The 13,584-nt window shown below is 30.1% G+C and overlaps 1 protein-coding gene across 1 annotated transcript in view; it reads right to left on the reverse strand.

The window, feature by feature from the left end:
* The window catches only part of bma (SCY1-like protein bma), an 823,269-nt gene that overhangs the window by 158,496 nt on the left and 651,189 nt on the right, over positions 1-13,584 (reverse strand). The window contains exon 7 of the mRNA XM_075374176.1: positions 13,279-13,393. Coding sequence (XP_075230291.1) covers positions 13,279-13,393 — 115 coding nt within the window. The remainder of the gene's footprint in view (positions 1-13,278; positions 13,394-13,584) is intronic.

The following is a 13,584-nucleotide window of genomic DNA, read 5'->3' on the forward strand; positions in this document are numbered from 1 at the left end:
TATAAATCTTTATATAAAACTAACAAAATGGCGGACAGGGGAAGAACAAAGGAGAAATTGCCATTTTTCCTAAGGATAATTTTTGTTTAGTTTTTTACAAGCAGAATCCGAAATATATAGCCAGCCCACCATTTTAGAAACACTCTGCATACTATATAATATATATATGAACAGACACACAAACACACTATAAAATTAGTTTCTAAGTACAAAAAGTATAGCAAGGAGAAAGAACTAAAGTAGGCCAAACTTATGAAAAGGATTAATTTGTGTCATTTAGACACGGTCACGTTTACATGCTGTTGCTAATTATACTTGCTGTAAGTTACAAGAGATACGTGCTAAGTTATACTAATCAGTTATTAAAAAGATGCTAGATTAATAATTTGTGTTCAAAAATTAAATTCTTGTTAAATACAAATCACCTAATTATTCTTATTCTTTTCTTTACTTAATTAGTATTTAAATATAAATCAAGAAAAACCTTTAGATTTATTTGTTTATTTCAAAATTAAATAAAGAAATTAGAACTGGTAAATGCACATCCATGCATTTAACAGTTATATTGTACTACGTACAATTTCATATCGCAACAAATTAATTTTACAGCCTATAATAAAATTTTATTCTTTAGAATTCAAATTAAATAAAAGATAAAAAATGAAAATTATTTTATTTAAATAATTTTATAAATCTAAAAATACGATATTTATGTATATAAAATATATACTCATATACCCATTTAGTGTTGCAAATTATTAGTTATCGAACATTATTATTATTGTTAGTGGTATTTAATTATTGTAAAGGATGATATTATTAGTGTTTGGGTCATTAATCAACATTAACTGTTGAAAGTTGTATCGGATGTAATTCTGAAGGTAATAAAAATTAAAAAAAATACTATAAGGCAGTTTACATCTTCTAACTGAAATTTTTCGGTTTTTGCAATTTTGATGCTTACAACTCGAAAAGGAAGACATTTATCGAGAAACGGTTTCACCATCGCTTTTACTTCATTGTAATCGCGAAACATTTCGATTTTTCGATTTCAACGGAAATATCCATTTTGACTAATTTCATACGTACGTATGTATTCGCATAACTCAAAAATGATTAGTCGTAGGATGTTGAAATTTTGGTTTTAAAACTGTTGTAACATCTAGTTGTGCAACTCTCCTTTTGATGGCAATCGACTGAATCAAAAGTGTCCCAAGAAGCCCAAAAGTCAAAAAAAGTTTGGATTTTGGACTTTTTCTTAACTGCAGTAATACGTCTTCATTGAGAGCTTTTCAACGGTGTATCATAAGTGGTACTTATTTTCACTGGTTCCAGAGTTACAGGCAAATAAGATTTTAATCAATAAAATATTTGTTTTTACAAGGGGAAGGTACATCGGTTCGAATCAGATTTCATACCTTTCTTTTTAAATGTAAATATATTGATTTATTAATAATTATTAACATCTGATTGTAAAAACGTTTTACGATGAATAAATGATTCAGTAATAAAAAAAATTGTATATGTAAAAATATCAGAAGTTTTTAATGAAATAAAATTTTATGTACTTTTCATTTAAAAAAAAAAATGTGTAAATGTAATTTAATAGGCGTAAAAGGAAGTCATGTGGTGTTATACTTTTTTCGTAAAACTTTACATTAAATCCATGTTTAAATCATATTTAAAAACGTCTGATTCAATATGGCCGATCCAAGATGGTGAAAAAAATTTCAACCAGCATAAAGTAGGAATTTTATAATTATGTAGATCTGCACTTGTTTCTACGTTCTATCTTTCAGCTTTGTAATATGAAGTCAATTTCATAATTTAATATCATCCTCTGTATTATAAGCTTGATAACACCTTGTATCATAAGCATGATATACTTGGTATCAATTTTTTTTTTTTTTTTTTATATAATCACCAAAGAAAATATTTATTAAAACTATCATAAAATCTGTAGAATGTTATTCAAAAAAAAATTACTTTAATAAAATTAAATTACATTGAATAAACTAAGTATAAAATGAGAGATAAAACTAAATTTAATGAAATAAGTTAAAAAAAAAGCTTAGCTATATTAAAGAATTTTAAAAAATCAGACTGAGATTTTATTTACTCATCATTCTTTTATTCTGTTTTTAAAGATTTGAGAGGTTTTATGATGGCTTAATTAATTCAACCAAATGAAAGGAATCTTTTTCTCATTCATTTTTTTTATTAAAAAAAAAAAAAAGAAAAAAAGGAAAGTATTCAATATTCAACGGTATTATCTGATCTTCTTTTCTTTTACTTATATTTACTAGCAGAATGAATGAATAAAGTTAAAAAAAAAAAGATAGTGGATAAAACTAGTGATGATAAAATAATATTTTTCTTCTCGTTTATGTTTTATACATTATTTATAATGTTACATACATTATGAAATTTAAGTGTAATACAAAAATGAAAAACATATTTTGTTTTACAAATAAAAATAAGCATTTAACAAATTTAAAAGTTATAAATTAACTAGATCGTTTTTACTTTTTTTTTTTTTTTTTTTTTTTTTAATATGGTTTAGGCTTTCATTGGAGCAATTCTAATCAATGTTGGGAAGATCATTTCTGGGAATTTTTCTTCTTTTTTCAATACTCTCTCATTCTTTTATTTAGCTCTCTGAAATCTCTTCTCATCTGTGATAATATAATTTCTTTGTTTCGAAATTTATTATTTAAATTTTGTACTTGTTTTTAAGGATAATTTTTCTTCCCTGTTCATAAGCTGTTCTTCGATACTTTAAGGTGTTCTTAAAGACCCCTCTATCAGTACCCGACAGTTTAGGAAATGCTTAATGGTCCTAGAGTCATGGAAGGGAAAATCCTGAAATTCATCTCCCCGTGATAGAGAGGGAGCAACATTTTGTACTTAAAACGGAAACGAATGCAAGAATCGAGTGACACCCGGAATAAAAGAGTCTAACACCTAGCCAAGTGCTAACGGCTTCCTAAGAAAGCAGATGAACTGGTAAGGGGAGGTTGCTCTCTTGTCCTAGGAAGTAGAAATTCTTCCTAAAGGCGGATGAACTAAATAGCCAGCGGCATAGAATTCGCAAGGGAACGGGAAACCAGCGGATTAAAGACTTACGGATACCCCGAGTAACAACAAACATGATGGAGTTTTCTTCAGTTAATTTTCCGAAGATAAAATAGTCCTGAAAACGAAGGTTCAGGATAGAGGACTTTGGAGACTTGCTACCAACCAATCATAGGATTAAATACCAAAGAAAGAAAGAGGGGAGAGAGTGAGAGAGAGAGAGAGAGAGAGAGGGTCTTCTATTTCTTTTAGCCAATTGCTTTTAACTTTATTTTTTGTTGTTAGTAGTTTCTTAGTTATCCTTGGTAGATGACTATGGAAGGCTATTCTTCTTTTCTTCATGATGTTCAGTAAGGGTTCACGTTAAGGAGAATCGAAATTTTCCATCTACTGTAAATTTTTTTTGTTAATAAAATTCTTCATAGAATTCTTCTTTCCACTTTCTGAAGTTCTTCTCTTCTGTTTTTGCTTCTAAGATTGAATTGTGTTTCACACGCATAAGTTATTTCTGGTCGTGTTACTGTGTTGTAGTGCTTAATTTTTCTTTGAGAGGGATTTCTCTTTGTACGTAGGCAATGTTAGTTTCTGTGCAAATCAGAGTTTATTGATTCTATTTTGCATTGTTGGTTTTTCATTTATATTGCTTGATGTTATTTCTCCAAGGTATTTAAATGGTTTATTATTACTTGCTTGTTGCTAAAGGTGAAATGATCGATTTATTTTTGGTGATGGGCCAAAAAAAAAAAGAATTAGTAGAAAATAAATAATAAATTAAACGTATACTATAAATAAAAGTAACACAAAAAAAAAAACTATAATTAAATATAAAAAAACTCCAGTGTTTTCTTAGAAAATTTGCGATCCGACTTTACCTGCTATGTTTTGGAGGGTTTCTATTTGTTTTTTGGGTCTCCTCCTGATTTTCTGACAGCAACAAAAGATTCGTAATGCTAGACAATTCAATTTTATTTCTTTCCAAATTTTGAGTTGTTTGTTCTAATTTTTCAATTCCCTCATGATTTTTTTCCAATCCGCAGTCGAAGAGAAGTGGGAGTAGCCCCTCTCTCTCTTAACTCTGTTTTTATCTTGAATGGTATGGAGAGCTCTCCTCTAAATTTTTTTTTGGGGTTTATGTTTTTAAGTATTGCTTTAATCAGATTTATTAATTTTGTGTGGAGTCTTAATTCTTTAAGGGTGTTTAGTAAAGTTTTCTATGGAATCAGTTATACACTTTTTACGTTTTATTTACACAAAAAAAAAATAAAATAAATAAATAAAATTAAAAAAAAAATACATGTATACGCCACATTACATGTATGAGATATATATATATATATATATATATATATATATATATATATATATATATAATTTCCGCGTATCAAAATGATTGGGTCTTATTTGATCCCCTTGCTCGACAACTAACTCATATACATTTTTAATAACAGCCACTACTTGCAAACAACAAAGTATCAGAAATTATAATAAATTTTAGAGTTCTTAAACCCGGTCTCAGGGGTCCCCTTTTTTGAAAAAAAATTCTGGTGTCGCCTATAATAATACTGGATACAATTGGATTTTCAGTTTTCAGAATTACATTTAAATTTTATATTTTTGTTAAGGATTCCATTCAAACTTCTTGTTTTTTGGGGCTTAAGTGTTTATTTATTTCTTTTCGACACCGGTCACTGTAGAATCACATAAAATAGTTAACTTCTGAAATCAGTGAGCAATGAAGATTCAATAAGGAAGAATACGTAATAAAATTAGATGAAAATATACCGAAGAAAATCCACGAAGTTATTAAGGCTAAGGAGTTTTTCCTTTTTTAGCCAAATAGAATCTATTGAGGGCGAATTTTTTTCCGCTTTTTTCTTTTATCTATCTTGAGAAATTAATTGCCAAAAATCTATCAAGGACAACAGGAAAATATTAATAAATATTTCAAGATTACCGCCGTACAGATTACTTTGCTTACTTAAAAAAGAAAGTTGATTAATAAAATTCAGTTAAACGTATTAATGAATAATCCCATTAAAGCAGTAGAAGAAACCCGAATCAAAATAATAGACACAAACTGAAGCAAACAAAGCCATTGAGGAAAAATCCGTTTTTTATTTGTTTACTATAGACCGCAAAGATAATAATGAAAATAAGATACAACTTTGGAATCATTATTTACAAACTTAAGTTTAATTTTCAGGAGAGAAGTAAAGTGGAAAAAGAATCGACAAAGATCAGGTAAAGAAAGAAAGTGGAAAGAGAAGAAAATGAAAGGGTCAGGGGGGTTTGATAGGTTGCGGAGAGGAGGGGGATGATGCTGGGGAGAGATTGTTGTAAGAAGAATTATTTTATTTTTACTATCAGTTGCCCTACAATTTATTCAATAATAAATAGGCTAAAATTACACCTGCACAGTAAGACCAACTGATCGGGTTGGCGTACAAAATGGGGCATACATTGTCGGACTGGCGACTTTTTTTTCTACCTTGTCGTATCGGTATACTATCTACTCCACTGCCCTATTATCTGTGTCAACAGTACTTCAGACCACGCCCTTTCATCCAGAGGTCTCGGGTTAGAATTTAGGTCAGGCATGGCATTTACACACGCTACAAAATTGACATTTCATCTCATTCTCTGAAGCGCAATACCTACCCGGGGGCTAAAAAATAATCTACAGACACCCCAGCTAAAATAAAACTTTGGCAAGTAACACCTAAATTTAATTTTAGCTTTCCTCGGTTACTTCATTTTTTCTACATCGTGAAAAGTAATTTTCGATCAAAATCTAAAAAAAAAGTAAAACATCCTCCATAGAGTTATTTTCATTTAAATTAGGCATTCTTGTTCCGAGATCAGTTTTTTAAATACATTCGCAAAAATTAAATTACAAAAAAATATTTGCAAAAGGATTTAAATCGATTTATTTGCAAAAGGTATTAATTTTCGTGGGTGTGACGGTACTCGCGGTGATGGTCGGCACTAACTAATCTAAATGTAATGTAACAACTTACGTAGAACAAATTTCGCTTGTACGGTCGGGAGACAGGTGCAGCCGCGAAACTTAACGCACCAGGTACCGAGCCAACCGGACGATCGAGTCCGAGACCCAGCCAGACCGAGTTACTTTTTTGCAATTTAAATATTACTCATTTATTTAGTTATACCGCTTACCTGTGACGTCACATCATATCAAACAACTACAATACTTGTACGTCAGTAGTACCAACCTTTGAAATATTAACTAAGTTAAATAAAATAAATAATTAATATTTAAACTGTAAAAAAAAAATTGGTTGGTAACTCTGTGGAATTTCAAATTTTCCAGTCCAAGAGGACGAGGGAAAAGGTAATTCTAAGATGGCGGACTGCGACACTATTGCTCCTTGTGTACTATTGAAGTAGTATGCCCACTTAACCTCTAGTTTAGAGAATTTTTTGGGGTGGGGGTGCGATTCTACGAAAATTATTTTCTGCAAATATTGTTATTCTTTAATTGTTATCAAATGTGCCTAAAAAAAAATGACCTTAATTAGACAAAATCTCGAGATACTGAGTGTGACCTAGCTCTAAAGACTCATCTCCTAGACGTTTAAGTTGAAATTTTAATGGCATCAATGCCCTGTACATAGAAGTAATCTGACGAATTTTGGTCAAATCGGTCCAGTAGTCCTAAAAATATCCGGTGATTTAGAGGTTAACACCAGACACACGTACATCCAGTAAATTTCCATCCGGTTTTTTAGGTTCCTGAGCTGTCAAAACGTCCGGTGAAAACCGCATATGCTTAAATTGGATAAATACAATACTTTCCCTTCTAGAGCTATAGCGCTATCTAGATGGGAAAGTATAAAAAAAGCGGGATTTCTCGAAAAAATCCTCTTCACGAAAATGTACATAAAAATAATAATAATAATAATATTATTTGGAATTATAATTTTGTCTTTGAAAAAGAAGTTTTCAGTAAGTGCATTTCGAGGGGTAAATTCCAAAATAGGAAAAATAGTTTTGGAAGAAAGTAATTAATAAAGGTACTGAATCTTGTACACTTAATAAAGGTAAAATTTTGAATTTTACTGAGTAACAAACAGAAAAACAAAGAATAAAGATTAGGATTGCTTTAATAATTTTGTAAGAAACCTAAGATCTTAAATAAAAAAAGAATTATGTGCAGCGTATAGAAAAAAGTTGAATTGTACGCAGGCGGCACAAATTTAAAGAAGATTTCTATTTAAATCTCTAATCCAGTATTTAATATAAAAAGGATAATTTTAAGATGTACTAGATTATCCGGATTATGTGTTTGAGGTGTATCATGCAGGAATCTTTCGAAAGATAATGACTTTTGACTGTAATAATGAAATAATTTAATGATAATGAATGACCTTTTCAAAAACCTTTTGGGCATTTGAAAATTTTTTTTATAGACTGCCAAATAAACTTTTTACGGTTGGATTAATATTCAATTTTAATGAACTAAAATGATGAACAGTACTGCATTCTACAAGGTAAGCAATTTTAGGATATCTTAAAATGAAAATGATATTTAAAATAATACAGACCTGATTTTGGCCCCCTCCACGAAGTTCATTTTTTCTTTAGTGTTTAAATCCTTAAATTTAAAATTATTTAATTTGCATTATAAAATAATTTTTAAAAATAAACATTTGTTTTACTTTTTTATAATAAAAGAAATAAATATTTGTACAGAGCAGTTAAAGTCGGCAGCAGTTCAAATATAAGCAACAGTTGTAAAGGAACAGTAGAGTGATTAATGGAAGCCATCTATAGAATAAGTTAGCAGGTGTTTCAATGAAACTTGATCAGAATCAACAGTTTGGGACTCGGGTAAAGATCAGATGGATTAAACTGAAACAGTCAAAGGATATTAAAATCAATGAACTGGTATTAGGTGATTGTACAGCCCAACAATTCATTAATTTATTCCTTTATATCGGGCTATCGATTTAAAACCTCTTTATTTCACATTACCATTTAATTTGTAAAATATACCTTTTTTCTTAACACCAAAAAATCCTTTTTATCTAAAAATGTTTCCTATAAAAAATAAAATCACAAAAACATTTGAGGTATTTTTATAAATGAGCAGTCATGAGGTTTTCATTAATTATTAAAACAGACATGTTCAAGCAAAGTGTTTTATGTGATATAAGTTAATTAAATTACAGAAGATATATCTCAGTTGATCAAAACCAGTAAAAAATTTGCCTAGCAATCCAAAACCGACACAGAAAAAAATAGATGTCTCCAAACAAAAGGATTTTCTAAAAAGAAGGAATGATTCTTCGACCAGTCAGAAGGAAAGTAAAGCTAAAACATAAAAAAAAAGGCCTGAACCTAAAGCACCGGAGGTAAAAGTTCAAATAGAGAAAATTTTCATTCAGGGAATCCAGAAAGAAAATGAGATAATGTTAGTAGAAAAAGAGGTTGTTCATCGACTAGTAATGCAACGAAAGTTCAAAATACCAAAGAGAAGGTCTTGGATAGAGACTGTACAACGTGCAACCATGGAACCCCCGAAATACAGAGGACTCCAAAAGAGAGGGCAAACACTTCAACCGCCCAAAAAATTACAGCGGGCGCATCCAGTCTAAACTTGGATGCAGTATACCCCGCTCTACTTGAGCTGGTATCATCCGATGCCGGCCATAAAACATTCTCCTTGGTTATTGGAGATGGACGAAGATTCCATCTCCGAGGTCTCAAGACACCCTGTCATTAGAAGTGGAGGCCGTCAGGAGGATAGAAAAAACAAAAAGATTGGCCTAGGAGAAAACCTGAGAGATAGATATTATTCAAGTAGTTTTACAAGTTTTTTTGACTGATTTAGTGTAAAGATGAGTTTTTAAGTATTGCGGAACTTTACACCCGTTTTTGATAGATTTGAAATTTCTTTTGGAATGGATTATATGTTTTTAAGTAGCAAGGGCATCTGTACGCCACTGTCATCTAGTGTTCTTTGGAGTTTTAATGTTCTATAATAAGTTTATTTATTTTCTGGATGATCTGTCCGACAAGACTAATCATCTGATTTGGTCGCAATTTTCGAGCAGGTGGGGGAGCTTTTTAGTTTCTATATTGAAGACTGCTTACCTTTCTTAGCTTCATTCTTTTATCACTTGACGCGTTTCGGAACCACTCCTTTGTCAAAACTTATTGTGCTGGTACAATTAAATTTCTGTTAATCTCTATATTGCATTTAGTCAACTCCCCTCATTATATCTGACGTCATGCCTTATTTGGCCTTCTTGTTTATTTCTTGTGAATGGTTATACTTATCTTTTAATTTTATTTATCTATTTCCTGTTTTCAATAAACTGAGTTTCTTGAAAAGGAAATCCGCTGATTGTTGATCTATTCATTTATTATTTCTAATTTAAAGATATCTAGATTTTCTAAAATGTTTATTCTTCTTCCTTTAACATATTTTTGAATTAATTTCCTTGATTCTTCCATTTTCATTAGGGTATGTCCTTTTTTTATTAAATGCTTTAATAATGAATTTAATAAAAGAAGATATTGATGAAGCGGATGTCCTTTTCAAGAACCTCAATTTATTGAAAACAGGAAATAGATAAATAAAATTGAACAGATAAGTATAACCATTCCTAACAATTAAACAAGAAGAAGGCCAGATAAGGCATGTCAAATATAAGGAGGGGCGTTGACTAAACGTTAAATAAAGTGATTAACAGAAATTTAAAAGTACGAGTACAATAAGTGTTGGGTTCCGAAACGCATCAACAAGTGATAAAAGAATGAACCTACGAAAGGTAAGCAGTAGTCAACATAGAAACTATAATGATCTTAGCAGAAAAGATTTTTATTATGTTAATAAAACTTTTAACGAGTTTTATTTTAGTATGGGACAAGGCCTAATGACCGCAGCAGTCGATACCCTCAAACACCCCACCAAAAAAAAAACCATTCTAGATTGATTTGTAAAACCATTTAAAAGTTATAAACATTTTCATACATACAATTCTATTCTATCAAATAAAAATATTCTACGTGTATCTGTTTCGGTTAAAATTCGAAAAATTGCCTATACCAGCTTCTGTTGACTCGATTCTGGTCGACCGAGACATATTTCTATTTGTTACGACTATTAAAAACTGTTAAAATTCTTCAAGTTTCAATATTTCGGGCTAGCCATCCAGTAAACTTTCTCAATAAAAGTATGTAAGACAATTTATATATAGAATTGAAAAAAAAAGTAAATATAAATAAAAACCGAATAAATAATATCTAAACCAATTTTTATTTCTTGCTGTGGCCCTAAGGTCGGATTAACTTTTTTATTATCGCTAATAAGTGGGCTCTATTTTCAAAGCAATCAGAAACTAAATATCATATCATGTAATATTTTCTACTAGGAATCAAAATATGAAAACTGCTTGTGTTGAGTAATACTATATCCTTCATGTTAAACTTCAATCGAATAAATATGAAGTTTGTATAAAAAAAATATAACAATATTAATTGACATAAAATAACAAAATTTAGATAAAACAAAAATAAAATAGTATTAATTTTTTAAAAAGAAATTGTAGTTAAAAATCTAAACAGTAAAACAAAAATAGGAACAAAGAAAAAACTGGGAAAATGTTGTTTTCACAAAGTTTTGTGCTTGAGAAAGGCTTCTTAGTGTTTTTTTAGGTTAAGAGACAAAGGTAAAGAAAATACAAAGGCATCTGTAAAACTGATATAAAATAAACTTTTGAACATCAAATGAATCGTCCGTTACGATAGATAATATCGCATATTTTCTTCATCAATACATGGTTATTTTTTTAGGTCGTAAAAGTGTGTTACTATTCATTATTTATTGATTTTTTATGCGTATATAATTTATAAGCGAAATTTAAACAAATATTTATTCTAAATGCATTAGTAATATCTACTGTAATATTATTTGCTTCCAATTCGTTGCCGATTTAAAAAAAAACATGCATAACTTCTGGCCATATTTAGTTTTACTTTTCCGTCTAGTGCTATGGCTTTAGAAGGGAAATATTGTAATCGGTCCAATTAGAGCATATGCGGTTTTCACCGGATTTTGACACCTAAGGAACTTAAAAACCCGATGGAAATTTTCCGGATATTCGTATGTTCAGGTAAATGTTCGGTGTGGCCCTCTATATCACCTTATATCTCAAGAACTACTCAACCGATTTTGACCAAACTTGGTCAAATTACTTCTATATATGGGGACATGGAGGCCATTAAATTTTCAACTTAAAAAATCAAGGGGGTGAGGTGTACATCAAGGTCAGTATTCCTCATCTCTCAGTATACTAGAGATTTCGCGTAATTAAGGTCTTATTTTTCAGAGGCACATTTATTAACAATTAAAGCATAATAATATTTTCAAAATCGCACCCCTACCCCAAAAAATGTTCTAAATGAACTAGTAACTAAGTGGCTCACTCACAACAAGAAGCGCTAGTGTAGTACTGACGTACAGCTGCTGTAATCGAATGCTATGTTGTGACATTGCAGGTGAGCGGTAGAAATAAATCAATGAATCATATTTAAAGTGGTAAAAATTATTTAAAATGGCCGCTAGTATCGCCATACCCGGGCGAATGAAATACGGTATGCGCGCGCGCTTTAGATAAAATCATTGAACTAAATAAACAAAAGATAGTATATTTATATAACATTATAAATATTTAAAATTAAGTTGTGAGTGTATGTGTGTGTAAGCCGTGCATCAGAAAAAAAACCGCGTGTCGGGAAATTCCTACAATTGTGTTGTTAGCTTTTTTCGTTAATTTTAACACAATTATTTTTTTAAAGTTTGTAATGTTTTTGGAAAAATATTGCCGGAGTATTAATCCACTACAGATCCATTATTGACTCGGTTCTGGCATATTATTTATTATAAAGTCGTTGAGTGAAATGAAAACATTTTTGTTCAAACCTTTTTGTAATTATTGCCAGTACTGACTCAGTACTTTCAAAAAAATTATGGAAACACCGCGAGACCACGCTTTTTCTTGATTTTGAGTTTTTTATAAACTTAAAATCAGACCAAAAATTCTACAGTAATTGGTGAACGAAATAAAATATATATATATATATACGACGAATTAATAAATTCTCTTTCTTTTAGTATAACTGTAAATAACACTCTTTAATTTTACTTTTAATTTTAATTCTTTGTAATTGATGTCATATTAAAATCAAATAACAGCAATACTCTAACGTTTAATTTCACAGTAACTTAAAAGATTTAATTCAAGAAGAAAAACATAATTTTTTACTTTTAATTTAATCAGCTTATCATTTATTATTTTTATTAGTATCTATTTCAATATTAGTTCGTAAAATAATATAATATCCAGTTTTTCTTGACGAAATAGAGAGTTATTGATTTACAAGCGTAACAAATGAAAATGAAATTTTGTATGGAACTAGGAAAAATGTTTAAGAAAACATATAAATTGTTAATGTAACCCTATGATAGCGATTGTTTAGGCATTATAAGTTTTAGTAATGGCTTCAAAATATTTACAAATGGTTGTAAATATATCGATAATGATTAGTACTTAACAACTCCGTCAAAATCAACAGATTTTGGCACAAAAAACCCGAAGAACTTGTACGTTCTAATCACCATTTTGTCGAATGAGAACCAGTAGATTTTTCTAGGAGAACAAAAGTACGAACGGGAATTACGAGCTTGAAGTTTAAAAAACTATAAAAAAATGCCATCAGGAAGAGATCTGAACTTTGGTACTCCAAAAATCATAGCCGGTCTACGCTCTCGTATTCAGCGTCATTAATCCACGATTTTGTTAAAAAAATACAATGACTTCTTTCACAATATCTGCAGACTCTTAACTCTGCCTCGGCTGATGTTTGATGGTTGACGTTAAAGTGGAAAATTTGACGATGTTAAGAGGATTAAGAAAAAATTTGCATACGTCAACGAAGGAAATTAAAACCGAAGCATTTTATAACCCTTTCTAAAGTTGACCGAGAATCTCATCTTCAAAGTAGGTCCCTACCTACTTTGAAGATGAGAAATATCAACAGCTCTTAGTGTAATCTCTAAAAATATATACAGCAAAATTTAGATTATTTTTTGAATGAATCTTGTCTGTTGTAACAGCGGTTGACTTCTATTTTTAAATATAATTATGTAATCTATTACGTATTCGGTAAACTCACCCTCGGCATGTAAGGAAGTACTTCTTTTAAGGTGTTCCTGTAGAAATGTGATTTTTGAGTTGGATCCTTCATGTTGATAACATCTAAAAATTGAAGCGCTTGAACCGCTGGATCACTGAAACAGATAAAAATAAAATAGATACATTACTAGAACATTAGTTCATATTAAAAATGTACAATAATATCTATTTACCAAAAGTTACGTGCAATCTGTAAACTGGATGAACGTTCAAATAATTTAGACCAATACCTAATTTAATTGGAGTATCCTGCAGAAATTTATTTTCTATGAGAGATTTCTTGTAA

Source organism: Lycorma delicatula, chromosome 8, assembly GCF_047948215.1.
Source record: "Lycorma delicatula isolate Av1 chromosome 8, ASM4794821v1, whole genome shotgun sequence".
Classification (NCBI taxonomy): domain Eukaryota; kingdom Metazoa; phylum Arthropoda; class Insecta; order Hemiptera; family Fulgoridae; genus Lycorma; species Lycorma delicatula.